The sequence below is a fragment of the Phodopus roborovskii genome, unplaced genomic scaffold (assembly GCF_943737965.1).
Source record: "Phodopus roborovskii unplaced genomic scaffold, PHOROB, whole genome shotgun sequence".
NCBI classification, from domain to species: domain Eukaryota; kingdom Metazoa; phylum Chordata; class Mammalia; order Rodentia; family Cricetidae; genus Phodopus; species Phodopus roborovskii.
Window position 1 is genome coordinate 17,015,105 of NW_026126525.1, and position 24,948 is coordinate 17,040,052.

Genomic DNA, 24,948 nt, shown 5'->3' on the forward strand with positions numbered 1-24,948 from the left:
AAGATCCCCAGTTAGCAGTACTTTGGGGGGGAAATGTAGAAACTTAGAAAATGGGGTCTGGGTATAGATGAAGAATAAATCATCATTTCTGAAGGGGCCATCGATTTCAGTCTGTCTCTCTGCAGCTTGTTGTGACATATGCCAGCTGCATGAGACTAAGCAACTGTACATGAACTCTTTGAAACTGAACCAGATAAATCCATTTTTCCCTTAGGTTGTTCTATCCAGTATTTTGTCACAGAAACAAGAAAAATAGTCATACCAGGAGTATGATTTCATACCAGGAGTGATTCTAGAGAAATAGAATTTCCAGGATGATGAGTTTCCTTAATTGTGTTTGTAGTTGTTAATTTGATTAATTTTAAAGTTGGTAAAGTCTCTCCTCCTTGTAGTACTGATAATCTGTGCTATTAACTATTTAAAGAAGTCTGCAAAGTAAATGCATTGATAATCTTAATGTAGTGATTGTGAGAGTCAGAGAATTTAGTGACTGTTAAGAACCTCTGGAAAACTAAGAGATAGGGTGGTGTTGTTGAATTGCTATTTCTGGCATCTTAGGACCAAGTAACAAATCTCTCAGGGTTGGAGAAATGGTTGAGTGAGTAAAGGCACTAGCCACCAAGCCTTACAACCTAAGTCTAATCTGCAATACCTACATTATGGAAGGAAAGTACCAACTGCACAAACTATCTCTGAACTGCTGTACACAAATTGTTACATATAGCAGTTCAAGCCTACAGACATTGAAATACTTTTAGTAACAAAGTTTGAGGAAATTAGATTTCTAGAATAGATTTATCCTGTAGAAACATACCCTCTATATTGTAAAGATCTGGAAGATTTGTCTACAAGTACTTCAAGAAACATATTTGTCTGTGAGGAGAGCACCAGCATCCATGAAGAGCTCTGCCATGTCTCTACATGCCAAACAGTACAATGCTGGCACTTGACTAGGAACTTAATTGCAATGAGACCTTAGAGTGGAAGGGTCAGGATCCTGCAGGCAGCTTGTGACAGGGCAATGCTCAGAGCTGTGAGGATGAAGCTTTAGCTCCAGGGAGTGACCTGGACTGATGGAGGTGCCTGTACAGAAAATGTCTCCTCAGGAAAGCTGCAGGCAGTGTGTATAACCAACAAGAAAGAGCCCAGATAGTACCAGCCAGTTAGACCATGAGGGCGGGGCTGGGTGAATGTGAGACCATCCATGTGCTGGACAAAAGTTTTAATGTTGGTGCTGTTTGATGTTTCTTTGTCCTTCCTTTCTCTATCCTTATTAGTCTGGGGGCACTGACTGTTCTTCCAGAGGTCCTGAGTTCAATTCTCAGCAACCACATGGTGGCTCACAACCATGTGTAATGAGATCTAGTGCCCTCTTCTGGCCTGCAGGGGATACATGCAGGCAGAATGTTGCATAAAAATAAATAAATAAGTACTTACTCTGCTGTTTATCTTAGAAGTATGTAACTCTTTTTTTTTTTTTTTTATTTTGCAGCTCACAGCTAAGAGTTTGCCCTTAGTCTCAGAATATGCTGTGGACTTAGACTTCTGATACTGTTAGGATAGAACCGTTGACTGTGGAGGATGAGGCATGACGTTATGATTTGAATATGAAATGTCCCCACACACTGACATCAATGCTTGGTGGTGATATTTTTGGGGAGTTTCCTCCTTCTACTATGGGTTTGGGGGATAAAATTCAAGTTGTTGTGCTTGTGCCTAACACTTCACCTGTTGAACCATCTCTCCAGCCTTGCAGTTTTAATTTTACCTCATAGGTATAATCATTAGTTTTGGGGGGTTTTTTATGTTTGTTTTTCTGTTTTTGTTTTTGAGACAGGGTTTCTCTGTGTAGCTTTGTAGATCAGGCTGGCCTCAGACTCATAGAGATGTGCCTGCTTCTGCCTCCCGAGAGCTGGGATTAAAGGCATGCATCCCACCGCCTGGCCAAGTATATAATTGTCATTAGTTTTATACAATATATATGTTTAGGTGATACCATTTCTTTTGTATAGTATAAAATTAAAATCATACAACAGTATGCTGCTTTTTCCTATTAGAAGATTTGTGCTATTATTATCTTTCATTCAGTTCTATATGTGTTATAAATTCAAACTGTATCATTATTGTGACTTAAACAGTTAATTTTTAAAAAGATAAGGTTAGAAAATGTATTAATCCATATTTTTGTCATTTCTAATATTCTCCATGCTTTATGGTAAATTCAGCATATTGTTTCTTATTTTCTGCCTGCTTAAGTGACTTAACATTTCTTATATTAAGGTCTTTTACCAACTAATTTTTTTCAGGTTTTATATACTTGAAGAAATCTTTATTTTACTTTTCATTTTCAGAAATATTTTTGGTAGCTGTAGAATTTCAGGCCACTGTTTTGATGCTGTTATTATTATTATTTGTTTGTTTATTTTACTTTCTATACTGTGCTTCTGATTGCTTGGGGGAAGGACAGCTGATATGAACTCTTCCCTTTTCCCCTACATAATGCCCCATTGTCTCTAGCCACTTTGAGGATTTTACCTTCTTTCTAGGTTTGTGACATACCGTGGTACAGTTAGTTTTCCTTATAGTTCTTATTTGGAAATTGTTCACATTGCAGTATGCGAGTTTAGTATTGCTGGGGAAAAGTTGGCCATTAATTATTCATAGCTTTTTTTTTTTTTTCTTCTCTCCTTTCCATATTCTGTTTTAAGAATTTCAGTTTCACACATAGTAGGCTAAGAAGCTCCATAACTTTGTCAGGCTTTATCCATTTTCATGTTACAAAGTTCTGGTGCTGAACCTTAGGTCATTAGTTCCATCTAGACTGTTTTTATCTTAGATTTATGTTTCTATCCTATGAAGGTTTTTTGGTTATGTTTACCTCTTATTAATATGTGGATCATATTTATAATTGATGAAATGTCTTTGTCTTTTAGTTCTAGCATCTGTGCTATTCCTGAAGGTGCACCTGTTAATTATGTTTAGTTCATTATGGATTATGTTTCCCTACTTTTTGTATACTGGTAACTTTTTTATAGATGTCAATCCTTGTAAATTTTGTTTTTCTGGATGCTGGTTAAGTTTAGATTCCTAAAATATTCTTTAGCTTTATTTAGGAACACAATTAAATAACTTAAAAACAGTGTGTTCCTTTCCTGGCTTGCTTTTCAGCTTAAGACTCAGTTAGTTTGGAGCTAAATTTTCTTCATAATATTCTTAATATTATATTTAATGCTGTTTATTTTGTGAAGTATTTTGTGCTTAACAAAAGCGAAATGCCAAGTTTTGTGACCTTTGTTATAATAGTAGTGATTGTGGCCCTTGTCCTTTGAGGTGATTTTTTTTTTTTTTTCCAGCTGTAAATTTTTCCTCATGTGTTTGGTAATCTGTACTAAAATAAGGGTGCAGGACCTTTTGCTGATTTCTGGTCTTCTACTTTAAAATCCTAACTTTGTAATATTTCATTCAATTAAAAAATATTTATGTATGTAATTCCATGTGTGTATGCACTCATGGCATATGTGTGGGTCTCAGGGATTGAACTCAGGTCATCAGGCTTGGTGATAGGTGACTTTTCCTGCTGAGCCGTCCTCTGACTGAAATTTACAGCTCTTCAGTTTAGGGAGATAATCAGATTCCAAATACATTTCCCTCCCTCTGCTGCAACCAACAAATTCTCCAGGCTTTGTTTAAAATATGACTGTGATTGTGATTGTGCTTTCATTTAATCCCAGTGTGCAGGAGGCAGAGGCAGGAAAATCCCTGTGAGTTCAAGGCCAGCCCAGTCTACAAAGCTACATAGTGAGACCTTGTCTCAAAAATAAATAAAATGAGATTCGCTTTGTTTTCTATCAGAGACTGCTGTCTTAAGTTACTGTTATTTAGTACTTTAAATGTTTTGTTTCTATTTTACCAGTCTCCAGTTATTTAAAAGAGACTAAATCTGATTCCTATTATTTCACATTGGCTCAAAATAGAGTTTCCAAAGCTGGCCATAAACTTAGATAACTGAGGATGTCTTTGAATTCCTCATCCCCTAGCCACTGCCTCCCAGGCACTGGAATAGGCATGCAGTGCCTGGCCAGTTTACATAGTGCTGAGTATTGAACCCAGAACATTGCACATGCTTAGCAGTCATTCATTCTACAGTCACTTCCCTGTGCTTTTTCTATCTTGATGAACCTTTGAACAAATACTAATTCTTTAGAAGTCAACTTAAATGAACCTCATTTTGAAGTCGCTCCATTTATAACCTATAAATATAAATAATCATCTATATTGCTGATGTCTCATAGTTTCTGGTACTTCTATGCGTTACCTTATACAGTTATTTGATTACGTAGTGGTGTGTTAGACATTTTGCTGAGTAGTTTACAATTTTATCTTTTTACAATGTGATCCTTAATTATACCTTTACAAAGTTCTATGGTTTTTCTCTGTACAATGAAGCTATTCAATGCCTGAAATATTAATTTTTCTCAAAGAATTAGATGTTTTCATTTTTTATGTATGGAGTGTTTATACTTGCATGCGTATGCACATCACATGCTTGGCTGGAGCCTGCAAGGTCAGAAGAAGGCATTGGATCCTCTGGAATTAAAGTTGTGGATAGTTGTGAACCACCATATGAGTTCCCAGAACCAAATCCAGGTCCTCTATTAGACTAACCTCCTAGAATACTGTTTTTAGTAAATAATATGGACACAGAGTAAAGATCATTAAAGCGCATCCAGGAGAAAATGTTTAGAATATTGAGAGGAACTGGAAATAAGTTTGTTTTAGGGATTACAGAATTGGAGATGTTAAGGGAGAAGATGCTGTACAGATCTTCAAAGAGGGACTAGATGAGTTCTGTGTGGCTTCGGGGAAGTAAAATTAGGGTCACTGTGTTAAAGAATGAGAACATAGTGTTCCTTTAGCAGAGATAGAAATTTAGTAGCTAGGACTTTCTCAAAGTAAACTACATTGGTGATGATTTCTTTTTACTGGTCATATTCACTGCTGTGTGACACACCCACTTAATAGTGTCACCAGTATAAGTCAGAAAAAAATTAAAATCATTGACCAATTACACTAATCAAGATGACTAAATCTCATCGATGTGGCTAGTGAAATGGCTCAGCAGTTAAGAACACATACTGCTCTTGCAGAAAACTGGAGTTAACTTCCCAGCACCTGTATCAGGCAGCTCATAACATCCTGTAACTTCAGTTCCAGGATATGTGATAGACCCTTCTGGCCCTAGTGGGCATCCTTACACACAAACACACATAAGTAAATCATGTTAATGTTGAAGAGGGAAATCTCAAGGGGTCCCAACTCTAGAAAAAGAATAGTAAGCAACTAAGGAATGCCAAAAGTGGGAGAAAATAATCTAACCCAGAAAGAGTCCCTCAGTTGACTTTCTAATACCAAGTGGTCAGCCCTGAACCAATATACATTTGAGTATTATTCAGGCTGAGCATATTTGTTATTATTCTTAGGAATATATATTCACGTGCGTGCATGCGTGTACAACTAAAACGATCCAGAAGCTATGAATTTGTGAGAGAGCAAAGTATGGGGAGAGACTGGGTTATAAGGAAGAGATTGGAAGGAAAAAAATAGTATAATATTTAATAACATTTTAAAAATTTTAAAATGAACAAACATAATCTCAGAGGTGAATCGCCTCTAATTTTATTAAAAAGATAAGACATTCAAAATATTTTAATTTGCATAAAGTTGAAAACAGGCTAAACACACTAACAGATATTCAATAAGGTGTAATTGTATAGTTTTTACTTCTAAAACTAAAGTCATAAGCACTGATTAAAAAGTAAAGTTTAAGCTTTAGGCCAGGAATACAGCTTTGTTAGTAGATTGTTCTTCACCTTCTCTGGAGACCAGTCCGCAGCACCCACTTCATCTATGTGCAAAAAGTTCTGTTTTGTTTTGTTTTGTTTTGTTTTTTTAAAGAACAAGGAAGGAAATGATAAAGATACAATTTTCATCTAACTAGACAACACTTCTAGACTAGACTTTTGAAATATTAAAATATGCAAATTATTTTAAATATACAGTAAGTATACTGGTGTTTTAATTTCAGAGTAAATATTTATAACCAAAGGATTACTAAAGCTGTTTGTTGCTTACACCAAACTTTTTTATGCCTATTTCTCATAAGAATTTTTTTTGAGATTTGTATTATCTACAAGGACTGGTATATTACTGTTTCCTAGATAAACTATTGCTACTGACTTGTCAATATAGCAGACCTTTTAGTACATACATACTTTAAAAAAAAAAAAACCTTGCTTGTTCTTAGGATGCATAGCTTTACAAGATCCTAAGTGTTCTTTACCAGGTCTTCAGTGCAAAATAATATTCAAGAGTTGCCTGGCCTTAACATTTTTAAGTTAGTTTTTATTACTGTGAATAAATATGCCATTACAACCTTAGGGATGAATAAATTATAATCCTCAAACATTTACCATCCTTAAGTTTCATTCTCTACAAGCTTTGTATAACTAGTCCTTCTGTGAATTTAAACTGTTTTTTCTTCTTTTTAAAAAAAATTTTTCATTAAATTCTATTTCATTTATTTTACATAGTGACTTCATTTTTCCTCCCCTCCTCTCCTCCAGTTCCTTCCTCACACCTCCCTTCTACCCACCCATCCTTTCCCCTCCCCCCTCCATTCCAGAAGAATAGGCCTCCCATGGGAGTCAGTAAAGCATGCATATCAAGTTGAATCAGGACCAAGTTCTTAAGAGAACTGAATTTTTCCCTCTAAAATCCTGTTTGTAGTCAGTTTTAAAACAATGATAGAAGAATCAAGTGCCTGTAGAGACCACTGAAATCATTAAATGAGTAGAACGGGAGGGAATGGAACAATGACAAGTCTACCTCACATAATTCCATGAAAAAAGACAGTTCCTCCTCAATTCTGCCTTGTTGGAATGTGGATTGTAGTGCCAGACTACATTCATTTTTCAAAGTGTCTTATATAGTTAGGAACTCGGTTGTTTAGCTTTAAATGCTGTACAAATCATCTAAAACAACTTGAGACAGAATCGAGTGTCATGACCATTAGTTTGTGAAACTTTAAGGTATATTTTATTTTGAAGAAATAACTATTTTGTTTTTCATTGTGTTTTACATATAGTCGACAGAGGTATGTTCTCGGTGACACAGCAATGCAGAAGATGGCCAAGTCCCATGTCTTCTTAAGTGGTATGGGTGGTCTAGGAGTAGAAATTGGTGAGCAATACTTTTTTCCTATAATTTCTGTGGTAATTTTGAATTGCATAAGATAAAGAATATAACTCTTATTTTCTTTAGAAGAAATTAGATTCAAAATGTTAATCAGATTTTTTTTGACAAAATATTTGTAGCACATATATGGTTTCCACAGGTAAAAAATACCTCTCTTGTGGTGATCTTAATAGCTTAACAGCTATTAATTAAATGATCACTCATTTTGTTTTGTTTAGACAGGTTCTCACTATGTAGCCCTGACTGTCTGGAACTCACTATGTAGAACACACCGGCCTTTGATTCACAAAATTCCATCTGTCTTTGCCTCCTAATGCTGGAATTAAAGGCATATGCTACCATACTTGGCTAAACAATAATTCTTAATTCATTATGGTTGCATAGTACATTTATAAAACACTTAGAAATGAATAAATATCATTAAATGATATGATTATGCAAAATTGTATCAATTCAGTTTTTCTCCTGGAGTTTCTTTCTTAATCAAGTAAAGGAAATTACTCAGAAATGTGATGAAGTTCATCACATTTTATATGATTTTGTATGTATTTTGTATGAATTTGCAGTGCTAATTAATTCCTTTTCTTTTTCCTTTATAGCAAAGAATCTTGTTCTTGCAGGGATTAAAGTGAGTATATACCTACAGTATGAAAAATGGTTCATTATGAAATGTCTCTTTACTGATTTGTAGTTATAATGTACTTTGTCATATTGTTTCCTTTTATATAACAAAATCATTAATGTTACGTTATTCTTTTCTAAATTTATTGGAAATTAAACATAAAAAGAGTCACTTAACACATTCTTAATTACCTATCACGTAGCTTCAGTTACCAACTCAATGTTCATTTATGTTTCATATATTTGCTTCCTATTCCGTACTGGCTGTATGTATTAAATTCTTTAAATAAATAAGAACTTCAGATATTTTATTGTTCTTAAATATTTTAGTGTATATCTTTAATACAACCATAGCTTAGTAGTATACTTTTAACACCTTACAATCTAATAATTTGTTAAGATTGTTGTGTTAGTTTTCTTATTACTATAAAATCATTTACTCCAAAATGTAGCAGCACCATTTTTTATGTTCAGTTTGCATGGGTAAAGATTTTAGCTTGTTCTTCTGTAATGGTCTCTTAATAGGCTGCAAACAATATATAGAGTAGCCATGGTCTAGGGATGGTTTGTCAAAGAATTTGTTACAAAGTTCACATTTAGTTGTCGCCAGCTGTCTTTCTTTGTAGGAGTGCAGAACTTAGTTCCTTACTGGTAAGGGACCAGAGGTCTCCAAGCTTAAATCTCTTAATGACAGCACCACTAAAGACTTCTTTAGAAATGAAAATGGAAAGGGACTATCAGAGGGAACGAAGAGTATACAGCATGGACAAGGCAGGCAACAGAAAAAGGGAATAGAGTATGTCATGAAAGCAGGAGGAAGGAAAATAAATGAAAGAAGAGAAGGTGAAGGGGGCTGAGAAGGTGAAGAAGGTCAGTATGTGGGGCCAGGAGAAAAAAGCAAACTATAATGGTAGCTATGTATAAACATGTCACAATAAAACCCATTGACTTCCTTTAATGAAAAAATATTTGTTGCATATGCTTTCAACTTGTATTTTCCTACAAACTGGTAGTCATATCCAGATTGAGATTTGATTCCTTTGACAAGACTGTTCTGTAGAAAATACTGTGTTCTATCAGGAGACAATAATATTCTGATATTCTCTTTACTCTTATTTCATTTATTAGTCACCATTGTTTATATTCATTACTTCATTAGGAGCTAACAGTTGCCATTCCTTCCTCCTTTATTAGCTGTAATAATATTTAGAAAGAAAAATTTCCCTTCATTGCTTACTAAATGTCACTAAAGTAGAGACTGCATGTACAAAAGGCAGGATAAATATTATACTGAATTTCCCCCTATTTACCACCTTCCAAAAGTCATACTTCCCTTCCCTCAGCTATGGCTAATGAACTTTACCTATACCGTGACAAACTTGTATATTTAAATGTGCTTATACATTCTTTTTATTACTAATATAATTGGTTCATCTTTCATTAGTGGGATCTGACTTCTTTTGACATAACCTTCATAGTCTTTGTCACTTTAAGTCTTGTTGGGGGTTAGAGCTAAAACAAGTTACCACAAAATTTTCTTAATTCACTGTGAGAATGGGGATTACTTTTCACTTTCTGTGTTTGTATTTTCTCTTATGTAAGATTCTTAGTTTTTAATGACAGTCCACTTATTTGTCCTATATTTACCTTGTTTGACAGAGTTTCAGACCAACAATTTCAATATTACTAGAAAATTATTGAAAATTAGTATCTTTTATCCTTTTCTAGAACCCCTTGCTTTTGACTGATAGCTTTTTAAAAGAAAATTATATTCAACATTCCTCAGGTTAATCATGCAAACAACTGAAAAATAGTTTGGATTATTTCAATTTGGATGATCAGGTATCACTTTTTAAATTTAATATTACTACTATAGGGTAGTATTTGATTATTTGATTCAAAATTAAATATAAAACAAAATCTTTTCAGGTTAGTTTGGTTTCTCTCTACTCTGTTCTTTATTAGGCCATTCATTTTTAAACTTGATTTAGTCTTCATTTGTGTTTAGATATAGACAAATACATGCATGTATAAATATCCCATTCAAGTTTATATATCGGTCTCTTCCTGTGTTTCTCTGTTCAAGTTTATATATCTGTCTCTTCCTGTGTTTTTTAAAGTGCCTTGCTTTTTATTACATAACAGCATGTCCCTAAGATTACTCCATTGTGACAAATGTTCTTCATTCTAATTTTTAATGTTTGCTAGAAGATATGTTGTGTGGATATATCACATTCTGCCAATTTTCCCATGTTCATGTACATTTTGTTTCTAGTTTAATAACCTTGGCTGTGCTTTTGAATCTTTCCAAGAATATCTTTGGGACAGATTCCTAAAAATAGGATTGTTCTGTTTAAGGGAAAATGTATGATATACTAAAGTCCTTTCCATTGAGGTTGAGGCACCTTGTAGTACCATCACAATGCATGAGAGTATTTGATTCCCATCAGCCTCTAATAGAATATGTTGTTCACCAGTCTGATGAAGGAGGAGGGTGTTCCATATTCAGCATTTCACATTCAAGAGCAATAAAATATATATATTTTGTAAATATATATATATTGTAAATTAATCTTTTTTTCTATGAAGTATGACATAAAATGTACTTTTTTCTAGTTTATCCATTACCTTTATCATCTGGGGTATGGAATATTTTGAAGTATTTATATAACTTTTTCTGAATGTTTACCTTATTGATTTTTATAGCATGCCATTTTCATAAAATTTTTTAAAGCTTTTCACTGTGTAGTTTCTTCATCAAGTTGTTAGGGTGTTTATAGTCCTATCTTCTGAATAAAGATGTAATTGTATATCCTTTTAAGTTCTTATCCTGTGTACATAATATCTCCAGTACGCTGTAAATAGCCTCAGAGGTAGTGTTCATCCTGATTCTGTTTAGAGTTAACATGTCCCTCTTTTTTTTTTTTTTTTTTTTTTTAAGGCACTGACAATTCATGATACAAAAAAATGCCAAGCATGGGATCTTGGGACCAATTTCTTTCTGTGTGAAGATGATGTTGTTAATGAGAGAAACAGGTAAAGATGTTTGTGTTATGAGATATTTTTAAAAACACTACTTATATTCAGAATGTTTTCTGTATCAAGAATGCTAGTTTAGTCATAGTATTTGTCAAAATAAATTTACACTGCTTTAAATAAATTAGCACATTAGTACTGCCATATATTTATTTCCTTTGTCAAGGTTTTGAAATGAATTTGACATTATTAAAGGAAGTTATTTTTAATTACTTAGCAAATTAATGGGTTTTATTGTGACATGTTTATATGTATCTACCATTATAGTTTGCTTTTTTCTCCTGGCCCCACACACTGACCTTCTTCACCTTCTCTTCTTTCATTTATTTTCCTTCTTCCTGCTTTCATGACATACATACTCTATTCCCTTTTTTCTGTTGCCTGCCTTGTCCATGCTGTATACTCTTCATTCTCTCTAATAGTCCCTTTCTACTCATGTCTAAAGTCTGTAGTAGTGCTGTCATTAAGAGACTTAAGCTTGGAGATTAGAAGTAAAAGGGCATATGTAAAGATAGTTAGGCTTGCTGCAGAAAGTGATCCTATGTCTTAAGATTATGTAGCTATATGAAAAAAAAATGAATCTTTGTTTATCTATAGTTTATTTAGTTTTCCTTAAAATTTCATGTGCTGGGTCCTTCTCATGTTATTCAAGTATAATAAATGAGAGATTGGTAAATGTATTTATTTCCTAGGGCTGAAGCTGCACTTCATCATATTGCAGAGCTAAATCCATATGTTCATGTCTCGTCATCCTCTGCCCCTTTTGATGAAACAACAGACCTCTCCTTCTTAGAAAAATACCAGGTTAGTATTAAGTGTTACTGATAGATTCGAGGAAGTTACATAATATGATGAGTATAACCTCTTAATGTCAGCACTCAGGAGGCAGAGGCAGGCGGATCTCTGTGAGTTCGAGGCCAGCCTGGTCTACAGGGGGTATTCCAGGACAGGCTCTAAAGCGAGATAGAGAGATCCTGTCTCGAAAAACCAAAAAAAAAAAAAAAAGAAAGAAAGAAAGTATAACCGCATATATTGAGGAGCAGAATGAAAAAAGTCAAAAGTCAAATTAAAATAATACCTATTAAATTATTCTTTTGAGAAAAGGCCGTAGTAACTTCTGAATGTATACTGAGCACTTTACGGTAATGTGCAGTTGAAATTCAGTGGTTTTTATTTAACAACATGCATTTATTTGTTCCTGCTCTATTTTTTAAAATGAAAACTTCAAAAATCTCACCCACCCCAATTAGAAAGCTATTCTCAAAAAAACAAACAACAACAACAACAAAAAAAAACAAAAAAACAAAAAAAAAAAAAACATGCTGGCAAGGCAAGAATCTGCATCAAAAAGGAATTCTCATACCATACTGGCGAATAATCTCCAACCCTCTTTTGAATACAACAAACACTATATATGATGTTAAGGTTTGCTTCCAATTGTGAGTTTTTTCTCTCTCTCTCTCTCTCTATATATATATATATATATGTATGTATGTATGTATGTATGTATGTATGTATGTATATGTATATATGTATATATGTACATATATACATATATATATATTATTTTGGTTTTTCACTTTGTACTTCTATAATTATTAATCATAGAACAGAAAACAGTATAGGATAGTAACTTTCTTGTGAGGATAACTAATTCTTTGGCACGATTTGAATTGACATGCTTTTAATTGAGAAGTTTGTATTTTATACAAGCAATTGTGTACTTTCTGGTATCTATTTTATTCTCAACAGTGTGTAGTATTGACTGAAATGAAACTGACTTTACAAAAGAAGATCAATGACTTTTGCCGCTCTCATTGCCCTCCAATTAAGGTAATGTAATTGAGTAATGACATGCAGTTAACTAAGGGAAGAACATTTCTAATCTCAAAGTTTGGAGCATTTCACTGTTTAAAGCTCTATATGTACACAGTCATAATAAGATTTTTTTTAAAATAAACTTTGAACTTGTAAAAACTTTTAAGTAGCCAAGCATGTTGGTGCAAACCATTAATCTCAGCACTAAGGCAGCAGAAGCAAGCAAGTAGATACCTGTGAGTTCTAAGGTGAGTCTGGCCTATATATCAAGATCCAAGCTAGGCAGTGAGGCCGTCTCTACAAAAATACAATAAAAACTTACAAATAAGCGCGCACGCGTACACACACACACTAACAAGACCCAAGTATTTAAATCTCAGTAATTATCCACAAAGTATCTAATCTAAAGCTGGAGACTCCTATATTGGATTTTACAATTTGACTGTGGAATGTGTGTCTACCACCAAGAACAGAAATCCGTGACAGTTAGAACTGGAATTATTAAGTTTGTGTTCTATTTCATAGCATTGTCCATTGCCTGCACTCAGTCTGTCCTCATCCTCCATGTTTATGCCTTCACATTCTCTTTTCTCCATGTTATACTGCCCCACTGCACATTTATTTACTTACATGCATATATTACTAGCTAGATTCTGCATATGAGGGAGAATGTGTGCATTTTTCTTCTGAGAATATGTGACCTTTCTTCATGTTACACATTTTTAAGTCCATCCATTGTCAAACAGATCTTGTGACTCCCTGCTTTTTTAGAGCTGAATGCATTTATAACAGCTGTAGAAAGAGCTTTAAGCACAGAAAATTCACAGATTTTGGGATGGAGACAGTGCTGTTATTTTTTTTTTTTTCCTTTTTTTTAAAAAAAAAATTTAAATTAGAACCAATCTTATTTTATATATCAATCCCAGTCCCTCTCCCTCCCATCCTCCCATGCTCCCCACACACTCCCATCCCATTCCTCTTCTGCTCCATAGAAAGGGCAAGGCCTTCCATGGGGGATCGTCAAGTCTGTCATATCATTTGGGGCAGGACCTAGGCCCTCCCCCATGTGTCTAGGCTGAGAGGTTATCCCACTATGGGGAATGGGCTCCCAAAGTCCATTTGTACTAGGGATCAGTGCTGTTTCACTACCAGAGGCCCCATAGACTGCCCAGTCCTCCTGAGAACCACATTCAAGGGATCTGGGTTGGTCCTATGCTGGTATCCCAACTATCCGTCTGGGTACCATGAGCTCCCCCTTGTTCAGGTCAACTGTTTCTATAGGTTTCTCCAGCCTGGTCTTGACCCCTTTGCTCATGACTTCTCCCTAAAAATTACTTTTAATAAGCATCTGTAATTGTGTTAAAGAACCTCATGTGTACCTTTCATGGCTTGGTTGGCACTTTGACATCTGTGGCCTTTTTTCTGTAGACTACTACCAGCTTAATGCCCTTTTCTCATTTCTGCTAACTGATGCTTTTGGTGAGTGTATACTCATTTCTGTTTCTGTAAAATAATAAGAATTCATTTCTAGACCATTATGCCAAGATAGCTGTTTCTTAATGTATTGAACTTGAAATTTACAACCAAGCCAGAATTTTTGTTACTGAAACAACATACAGTGTGCAATGGTGATGCATTGTGGGCACTTCTGATTTTATGTGTCAGGTTCCCATTCACCAAATACCACATATTCTTGATTCCCAAATTGATCTATAGATGACTCATTCTATACATGATTAATGTTATATTTCGGAGAATATACTTAATTTTAAATGAAGTTATCATGAAACAATGTCTGTGAACATGTGTAGAGTCTGAAGGCCAATGCCTTCCTTAAATATCCTCCTATTATGAGCAGCTTTCCAGTGAGCCTGGTTGCACAGCCATGTCAGTCCCAAATAATACACGGAGCTACTGTATTAGATATAAAGATGTTAGCCTGTTACTACCGCTTCTTATTGGCTAGCTCTATCTTAAATATTAACCCATTTCTATTAATTTAAGTGTTTCCATGTGGTCTTATCCTACCAGAGAGGGTATCTACATGTTGAAACTCCTCCTACCTCTCCCTTAATCCTCCTTGTCTCCTAGTCCCGCCTATCTTCTTTCCTATTGGCCAAAGGGGCTTTATTCATTAATCAATAAGAGAAACATATTGACAGAATGACATCTCCCATCAGATAATTAAAGTGATTTTATTTTCCTAGTCACATAAACAAATTTATTTTTGTTTTTTCAGTTTATTAGTGCAGATGTACATGGAATTTGGTCCAGGTTGTTTTGTGATTTCGGTGATGAATTTGAAGTTTCAGATACAACAGGAGAAGAACCAAAGGAAATTTTCATTTCAAACATAACGCAAGTATGATTATAGTAATTTTAATTAAATTGTTAGAGTGTAGGAATGCTAATTTTTAAAAGATGTATAGACTTTTTTTAAAATAATTTTTAAAACAAACTTGGGTTTTCAATGGAGCACTCTGATTTTTTAGGCTAATCCAGGTGTCGTCACTTGCCTTGAAAATCATCCTCACAAACTTGAGACAGGACAATTCCTAACATTTCGAGAAATTAATGGAATGACAGGTTTAAATGGATCTGTACAACAGATAACTGGTAAGTTATGTGTATTATTCCTATTTAGTTACTTAGCATATTTATAATCATATACTTTATTCAGTATTTAGAACACATCTCCTTGGACCTGATTCGTATGTCTTAGCCTCAAATCATTGTAACAGGCAAGACATGCTAAACATTGATAATATCAAAAGAAAGAAGGTAAAGAAATACACTGTAAGACAATACAAGTTGAAATTTTAAATATTAACACATTTAAGAAGACAGTTATGAAAAATGATAGGTGAACAAAGATTCCTATTTGAGCCACCTACTTTAGGAGTGTATAAAGTTGGTTACGTTTGGGAGAACGAGTTGGCAGTTGGTGCTTGGGTAAAAGTGGTTATATGAAGAGACGAGCTTGGAATCTTTTTTCCTTTGTTTTTTTTTTGTTTTTTTTTTTTTTTTTTTTTTTTGTAGAACTTACAGATTATTGCTCAAAGGAGAGGGATGGTGCTAAGGGCAGAGCTTTGAGAGAATACTCATTTTTAACGTGGAAAGATGGCCAGACATTTTGTCAGGCCCATTTGAGATAATTAATACATATCAATATTAGTCTACATAATTTTATTTTACCTATAGTTGTGTTTAAGACAGAAAGGCAGTGCTAGACAACAGACAGCTTTGTGTCAGGATAAACTCAGGTTTATCTTTAGGACTTTTGACAAATGCAGTCATGTGTGATTGAGTAAGCAGCCTCTTTCTCCTCATCCTTACCAGCATTTGTCATCATTTGTTTTGTTTTGTTTTTTGGTGAATCTGTTTAAATTCACAATTCCCTGTTCATGAATTATTGCCAGTATTATTTTTGTTTTTAGAAAACTGTTCAGCTCATTGACCCATTTATTGAGTAGCAGTTTTATAGATTTGTTTTGTGTGGTTGAAATTATTTATTCTCAGTATTAAACAGTTGTGAAATACAGCTATCAGATTAGTTTCTTCTCCATGGGCTGTCTGCTCACCCTGCTGATAGATTGTTTTGTAATGAAGCTAATCAGTTTGATGTTTGAGTACATACATGTTAAACACAGGTTCAGAATATAATAAACAGTTTGTATCCATTTTGAGAACTTGATAATTTGGGATTATATTTGTTTATATTCATGACCATAGAGGGTTAGACTGTGGTGATAGATCCAGATTCTTAGAACTACCTATCTAGGAAAAAGGTGCCTGATATCAAAGAATGAAGTTTTACTTTATTTATTTTGATTACTGGTTTTGTTGTTGTTATTATTTGTTTGGTTTTGTTTTTCAAGCCAGGGTTTCTCTATAGCCATGGCTGTCCTGGAGCTCATTCTGTAGACTAGGATGACTTTGAATTCACAGAGATCTGCCGGCTTTTGCCTCTGAGTGCTAGAATTAAAGGTGTGCAATACCACTCCACCCCCTCAGCAAAATTTTGTGTTTTAAAACTCTAATTTTTTTTAAACCAAAAATTTACTTTGGGGTGAAAGTTGCTTAAATCAAGACATTTAAAAAGCTCAGTTTTAACATTTATTACTTGGTGTTTGCAGCCTTAAGATAGTTTTGTTGTATGAAGAAATTGTTAAGTAGCTCAAAGTAAAACATGTTTATTCAAGAACAGTATATTCATATCTCATACAGTGTTACATAAATATATGTGTAGATAATTGTACACATGTATTCAAATAGGGTTAGAATTTAGTCCCACTTTAGATTTCCTCTATTCTCAAAAAAATGCAAATAAACTTGATGTCTGCTTACTTTTTACCATTTAATGTTATTACTATTAACTATTTGCCCATGTGTTTATAAATATTGTAAACATATGGTAACCATAGAGAAGTTTATTGTTTAGGTTTTTTATATAGGTTTATTTAATAGTCCATTTACAAAGTGGATCAACAATGTAAAGGTTTTTGCACATCCTTGGCTATTCCTCTTGAGTAGTTAGCCATCCATCATGGATTTACTATGTATCAGTAGGGGTTTCCTTACACTTTCTTACACAGAAAGCACCTATGCTTTGTAGCTTTTTACATTTTCATATTATAAATGAGTTTAAATATCTTTAACTTTGGAGCTGCTTTCTTCCTCTTTAATGAAAACCATATGTTATTTGTTTTTTTCTTTTGAAAACCATGTTTTACTAGTTTCCTGCTGAACCACTGATCATCATCCTAATAGTTCCCAGGACTCTTAAAAATGCAAACTGCATGAAAACAAAGTCAAAAGATGATTGCCAAAGTAAGAGTACTACTTGGCTTTGAAGTTTAATACTGACAATAAAGCATTATTAGTAAGAGTCTTGACTCTGTTATGGTAGCTCTCTTTTTCATGCAGTGTGTTTTTCTTTCACAAACTTTTCAGAGTTAACATTTTTTTGGGTGTTTCAAAAAGTTTCCTCCTGGCTTTAAAAGTAATTTTTCTTCCATGCTTTTATATATGTTTTTAAAGTTGGCATCTTTTAAACATTTAAAACTCTTATCCAGATGGAGTTTACTTTTCTACAAATTACTAAATAATCTTATTTTTTCCCCACTGATTTAAGGTTCTACGTTTATTTGCCCCTTTATTTTGTCTCTGTGTACTTGAATGTATTTCTAAGGTCCTCAGTTTATTCCCTTTGTATGTTCCATTTCCAATAAAATTTATAGTAACATGATAAAGAGATTTTTAATAAATATATTTAATATTTTATAATAAGTACCTCACACTTCTTTGCTCTCTGTTTTTCCTCAAATATTTTAAGTACCAGAGCTCATATTGGAAGAAATACTTGGTATGGCTCCTAACAGATCCCCAACCCTGTAAAAAAAGAAAAAAGAAAAGATGGTTTTAGCATCTTACTTTTATAAATGGAGAATAATACCTTTTTGATAACACATCTTAAATTTTAAATACCTGTATGTAATGTTTATTTTTCCCCCAGTGGTCTCACCGTTTTCCTTCAGCATTGGTGATACTACAGGATTGAACCCATATTTACATGGAGGCATAGCTGTACAAGTTAAGACCCCTAAAACATTTTGCTTTGTAAGTATTTTTTTAACTTAAAAAGTTTTTTTTTTTTACTAAATAAGAGAATAATCCAAAAGAATAAAATGCTCATTAATTCAAGTTAGCTTAAAAAATAAACTGTTCTTAGTGTTTTTTTCAACTTAGAACCAATTTGAAGAAAATACAATCAGCTTAGAGACAAACTGATACTATAAAAATTACATACAGGCATAGGGCTGTAGTTCACTGTACTGTATGTGCAGTCTTTTGTATGAAAAATTAGGTGAATACATATAAGCGTATACAATTTTATAACAACAGTAACTTATTTATATGATGGATGCATATGATTATACCTCAAATGAACTATACTCTCCTAAATAACGAAAGTTTATCATACTTATTATTTACTGCCTAAGAAAAAAGATAAAATATTTTCAGATTGTTAGTCTTTATTACTCAATTGTTTGTTAATTCATGTTATTACAATTTTAGTCTTTATTATAAGTATATTATGTTTGGAATGTAGCATAATTCCCATTGACAATTTGTAGTGAAAGAAAAACATTAGCTGCTTGCTAACTGGAATGTAGAGACACTTGTATCTAAGAACTGCAGAGTGTCCTGCAAATTTGAAGGCTGCTTCTGATATATTTAGGGTTAAGATGTCTTTAGTTGCTAGGCTTTAGATGATAATGTTAAAGACTTAGGGAGTCTTTTCATCTTCTCAGGGTTTTATAGTCTTTGGTTTTTTGTTTGTTTTTCTTCAGCACTTTACTCAAATCAAAATAAGGGCAGCTAAGCAGATCTGCTTCTGTATACTTTTTCTTGCTCTATCCCTAATTTTTTATTAAATAAATTTGTTCATTAAATAATTTCGTATGTGGTGATGTTTTCTTATCTTTGCCTGGTAGCCTTACCTTATACCCACATAGATTTTAACTTGGAATATCTACCCAAGCCTTAACCAAGCATAACTAGTCTCAGTTATTTGATATCAGAATACATGGTAGCTTTTACACTACGACAACATTTGGGATTATAAAGATTTTTTTTCTTAAATTTAATTATTTTTTTTTAATTTATTACTTTACAGGTCAATCCCAGTTCCCTCTCCCACCCTCCCTCCCTCACTCACTCACTCACTTTTACCCTCTCTGCCCTCTCACATGCACCCTTACCAACCTCCCCTCCCACCCACCCCCACCCCAATTCCATATGTAGGGAATGCCATCCAGTTGGGCTCATGTAGATCTGACAGGTCATGTGAAGTAGGGACTAGGGCTTCTCTCCTGTCTCTAGGTTAAGGCAGTATTCCTCCATGGTGTATGTGTTTGCAAGGTCCTGTTGTGCACCAGGAATACATCCTGCTTCCATTGTCTAAAAAAAAAAAAACAAACAAAAAAAAAAAAAGATATTTTTACTAATTCTTTTGAAGTCACTATGTAGAGCAACTAGGTTTGGGTACAGTAATAAGATACTAATGAACACTTCAATTAAGAACATACCAGTTCAACCTCACTCATTTTCAGCCTTAGAAAAAGATCACATGCTTTAATTGTGTTGATGTGTTTATGTGAAATAATCACTCAATTTGCTGTAAAGTAGTACTTTTTTTTTCTATTAGGAATCCCTGGAGAAGCAGATAAAGCATCCAAGGTGCCTTATTGCAGATTTTAGCAAACCTGAGGTAAATATTTACTTTGCAGGTTTAAGAGTCAATAGAGTGGTGGATGGGATTAGATAAATGATTTAAACCTTAAAAAAGATTAATCATTTTTTATAAAGGTTCTACTCATATCTCAGTTTGTCAAGGTTACACTGACGGATTGAGAATGTGAACTCCTATCATAAAAATGTTGGAATAAAATGAAATTATACTCAAGTGATTTGCCAGCTTTGATAATTAAAAAGAAATTTTAGTAGTAGGTAGGGCATTAATATAATATTTTTAACCACATAATTTTATTAGAGATGTATTTATTTGTGTGTAAGGGAGGTGGGAGTTGGGCAGCCAACTGATTAGCTGATTAGAGGCTGAGCTCAGGTCATAATTCTTGATGGTAGGCCATTTCACTAGGCATAGAGTTTTATATATAGTCCAAGAAGAAACAACCTTAAGCATACATTAGATACTACTTCACTTCACTAGATCTGATTTTTTTTAATGATAAATACATTATGATAAGAAATGGTTTCCAAATTTATAAACCCTAATTAAAAAAAAAGATTACATGTTCTTGTATAAATGTTTTTTTTGGGGTAGCCTTTGTTTTTTAGACAGGTTCTCTACATAACCATGGCTTCCCTGAAACTCACTGTGTGGACCAGGCTAAAGAGATTTGGTTTTTTTGGTTTTTTTGTTTGTTTGGTTGGTTTTTTAGTTTTTCTGGCCTCCTGAGTGCTGGGATTAAAGGTGTCTGTTACCACACCTGGCTGTACAAATGTTCTTACTGTTGTTCAACTGATGCTTCATATGAATAACCTAGTAAACACTGGGCATTCGGAAATGTTTCTTAAAATAATTTTTTGTCTTGAAGTCAAATCATTTAACTTTTCTTACAGCATTCATATTATACTTTTTATTGGGAGGGTGAAATTAAATAAAATAATAGTTCAAAAACATTTAGCTTAGTCCATAGCACTTAACAAATGTTGGCCAATTATTCATGTTCAAATAGGCACCTCTACAGATTCATGTTGCTATGCTTGCCTTGGACCAGTTTCAGGAAAACTACAACCGTAAGCCAAATATCAGGTAATTCTTTTTGTTTAAAACAACTGTTCTTTTTTATGAAAACTGTATATCAGAAGTTATAGGTTAAAAAATAAAACTAAGCCTCTTATAATTACATTGCTAGTAAATATGTCAAACTGTATAAATATGCCATTTAGGGCAATTTACTGGTGGAAGTAGAAAGATCTGTTTTGTTAGAGTGGAATCAAACTGCATGGGAGTTTTTCATATTTAGAGACTTTAAAATCTACCACTTTTAAAACCAAAACCTGCTAATTGTTGTACTGTTAATCTGTGATAATGTTTTATAGCCTAAGTCAGAAATTAGAAAAAGTTTCTTGCCTTGTATGTTTATTAAATCTAAATCTCATGAGCTGTCTTAGATGACCATGATTTTGAAGCAATATTTTCATAAAACAGTTACTTTGAAATTTGCTTGAAACACATTTTACTACATAGAGCAGATTTTCTTATTCATATGTATATATGTATCTTACGATTTAGTTTTAAATAAGACCTTGGCAACAATTCAAAACATTGAAATTGAGGTATTTTGTTTCAAATTGTAGATGTCAGCAAGATTCAGATGAACTGTTGAAACTAACAATATCTATAAGTGAAACCTTGGAAGAGAAGGTAAATACTTAGAAAATTGGGGTTGACTGAGTGTTTGTTTATAGCGTAAATATCCTATGTAGTAACATTCCCTACATTCAGATCTCCCTGTGGCATTAACCAAGTTCTTTGCTTTGTTTGCTTTAGTTTATGTGTCTATAAAATTAGGTTACTCACATGTTGTGGACATTAAATAACTTGATGTCATAAAGTATGTAGAATAGAATACTATGTGGCATTTAACTATTGCTGCTTTTGCTTTTATATTAGCATTACCGTTGTTCTGTTAATAAAGCTACAAATACATAGAGTTTTGGGTGGGCAAATACTTTCATTTCTCTTGTGAAGATATCTAGAAATAGATTCCAAAGCCATGTAATAAATGTAAAATAAGATGCTTAATTTATAAGAAGTTGCCTGTTTTGAGACAGGTTCTCACTTATGTAGCCCTCTCTGGTCTCAAATTCAATCTGTATTTATTTAAACCAGCATCAAATTCAGAGATGCACCATCCTTACCTCCTAAGCACTGAGATAAAGGTGTGTATCTTATGTCCAACCAAGTGTGTTTTCAACAAGCTAGATGATTTTGCTTTCTCATGGTATCTGGATCAGTTTTAGTTGTACCAAACATTGAGAACTCTGTGTTTTCTCTCAGATTGTACACATTACTGTTGGAAATGTATTGCATAGATTTGATATGCATTTTCACTAAGGTAACAGTTTTTTTTTGGGGGGGGAAAGATGATTTTATTTGATATGGTTTAAAAAAAATGAATGAACCTAAACAACATTAGCTTTATAGTCCCCACTGAGAGCCATGTATAGCTCCACTCTTCTCCAGCACACTCCTGAGTTTGGGCTGGTGCTAGAAGTCTGTATAGTGCTCTCGTGGTATGCCTGCAAGTTTCAAAGGTATTTTCATGTTCTTATTCTGCCCTTCAGTTTTGTAGGGCTGGGGTGAACTCAGGGCCAACCACCACCAGGTATTCTACCTCTGATCTATACTCTTATCCTCTAAAAAATTGTTGCTTGTCCTGGTGGTGGTGGCGGCGGCACATGCCTTTGATCCCAGCACTCAGGAGGCAGAGGAAGGAGGCTCTCTGTGAGTTTGAGACCAGCCTGGTCTTCAGAGCAAGTTGCAGGACAGGCACAAAAGCTACACAGAGAAACACAGTCTCGAACCTCCCCTCCCCCCCCCCCAAAAAAAGGAAGAAAGAAATTGTTGCTTGACAGTATCATTGTGTATCACCAACCACAAATCAAAACTCACCCCCACCCACACTTTCTTTTCTTTTCAGATAGTCTCAAGTAGCCTGGGCTGACCTTAAGCTAGTATGTAGGTGGGAATAACCTTGAATCCTCCTGCCTCAGTCACACTCTTTTTTTTTTTTTTTTTTTTTTTTTTTTTCTTGTTTTCTTTTTTACTTATTTTATATAACCAAGTCCATTTAAATGAAAACAAACATTTATAGACAATATTTGGGAATTTGGGCGTCGTTCTTTCCAAACTACTTCCTGCTTGTAAGGGGCGCTGTCATGAGGGATTCGAAGAAGATTCAGAAATCTTGGCTGTAGTCTGTCAGGCTGTTTTGAATGTAGGGTCACCTGGTACTCTGTTTCAGGTGATCTGGCTTGATCAAACCACATTAGAATCCACATCTTTTCATTTTCTGTGGAAACAAAAATAGAAATCCTTTTCCCCAGTAACTTGTCCTTGAACTTAAATTTTGGAGTCAAAGCATTTTTTTTTTAATTTATTACTTTACAGGTCAATCCCAGTTCCCTCTCCCACCCTCCCTCACTCACTCACTTTTACCCTCTCTGCCCTCTCACATGCACCCTAACCAACCTCCCCTCCCACCCCCCCCACCCCAATTCCATATGTAGGGAATGCCATCCAGTTGGGGTCATGTAGATCTGACAGGTCATGTGAAGTAGGGACTAGGGCTTCTCTCCTGTCTCTAGGTTAAGGCAGTTATCCCTCCATGGGGGATGTGTTAGCAAGGTCCTTTTGTGCACCAGGGATACATCCTGGCTCCACTGTCTGAGGTCCCTTAGACTGCTCAGTCTTTCTGGCTGAACCCATATTCAGGGGGGCTTGAGTCAGTCCCATGCTGGCTTCCCAGCTATCAAGTCTGGTGGCCCGTTAGCTCATCCTTGTTCAGGTAAGCTGTCTCTATGTGTTTCTGCAGCCTGGTCTTGTCCTCTCCATCTGCATCTGGGTTCTAGTTCGACTTACTGTTTATGTATGGGTGTTTGCTCCTGTTTCCAACAGGCATTAGATGAGGGCTCCATGGATAAGTTAGTTGTTGATCTCACTATCCGGGAAGGGCATTTATGGTAGCCTTTCTACGGAAGTTGAGCATATTTTCGTGTGACTATTTGTACATTTCTTTGTATTTGGTAGCTTTCTAAAACTACAATTAATTATTTTTTAATGATTAGAGATTCTAGTTATGTTTATAATTTTTATATGAATTTTTCAAGCATGTTTTAGAAATATTCTTTTTTTCTTCTCATAATATGTGCCCATTTTTTTCCTAAAAACTTTAGAGTGTTGCAATGGTGACTTCAATCCCAGGACTTTCTTTATTCATGCTAGAAAGTCACCTACATCTGAGCTACATGCATATCCATGATTATTTTAACCAAGATCACAGAATTATTCTATACTATTCTAAAAGTTTTATAATTTGGCAGAGTTATAGTTTTCTTCAAAATCTGGTGAAACTCATTAATATGACCAATCCTGGGCTTTGCTTTGTTGTGACATTCATTACTTCTGCTTCAATCTGTCTTCTCATTGTATACCCACTTAGTTGCTTTTGTGTCCTCTTGCTTCCATTTTGATATGTCATAGATACCTAGAAGTATATTCATTTTTTTTCTGGATTTCCTAAATTATCAGCCTATTTTTATAAGTATTCCCTATTACCTCACGTTTCAGTTTTATCTGTGTAACACCCCGTTTTCACTCTAATTTTAGTGACTTGGGTTTCCTCCCTCTCCTTTCTTTCGGCTATTTTGGCAGTATGTCAGCCTTTTATCCTTCCACAGAATCAACTCTTAGTTTCATTATCTTGGTTTCTTTGTTAACGTCTGGTCTGCGTTACTTCTGTGTTACGGCTCTGATCTGTTTCTGGTCTGCGTTGCTTCTGTGTTACAGATCTGATCTGTGCTACTTCTAGTACTTTTTCCTTGAGTTCAGTTATTGTTCTGTCTTGCTGATCATAGTCCAGTCATTTTCTTATGTAACTGGCATTTATAGCAAAGCTATAAATT

At 34.3% G+C, this 24,948-nt stretch overlaps 1 protein-coding gene across 1 annotated transcript in view; it reads left to right on the forward strand.

Annotated features, from left to right (window-relative positions):
• Uba6 (ubiquitin like modifier activating enzyme 6) overlaps nt 1-24,948 on the forward strand; it is a 60,940-nt gene that overhangs the window by 3,032 nt on the left and 32,960 nt on the right. Inside the window, exons 3-13 of the mRNA XM_051198646.1 lie at nt 7,145-7,239; nt 7,854-7,882; nt 10,817-10,911; nt 11,604-11,715; nt 12,664-12,744; nt 14,969-15,091; nt 15,222-15,345; nt 18,245-18,348; nt 19,940-20,002; nt 20,994-21,070; nt 21,619-21,685. Of these exons, the coding sequence (XP_051054603.1) occupies nt 7,145-7,239; nt 7,854-7,882; nt 10,817-10,911; nt 11,604-11,715; nt 12,664-12,744; nt 14,969-15,091; nt 15,222-15,345; nt 18,245-18,348; nt 19,940-20,002; nt 20,994-21,070; nt 21,619-21,685 (970 nt within the window). The remainder of the gene's footprint in view (nt 1-7,144; nt 7,240-7,853; nt 7,883-10,816; nt 10,912-11,603; nt 11,716-12,663; nt 12,745-14,968; nt 15,092-15,221; nt 15,346-18,244; nt 18,349-19,939; nt 20,003-20,993; nt 21,071-21,618; nt 21,686-24,948) is intronic.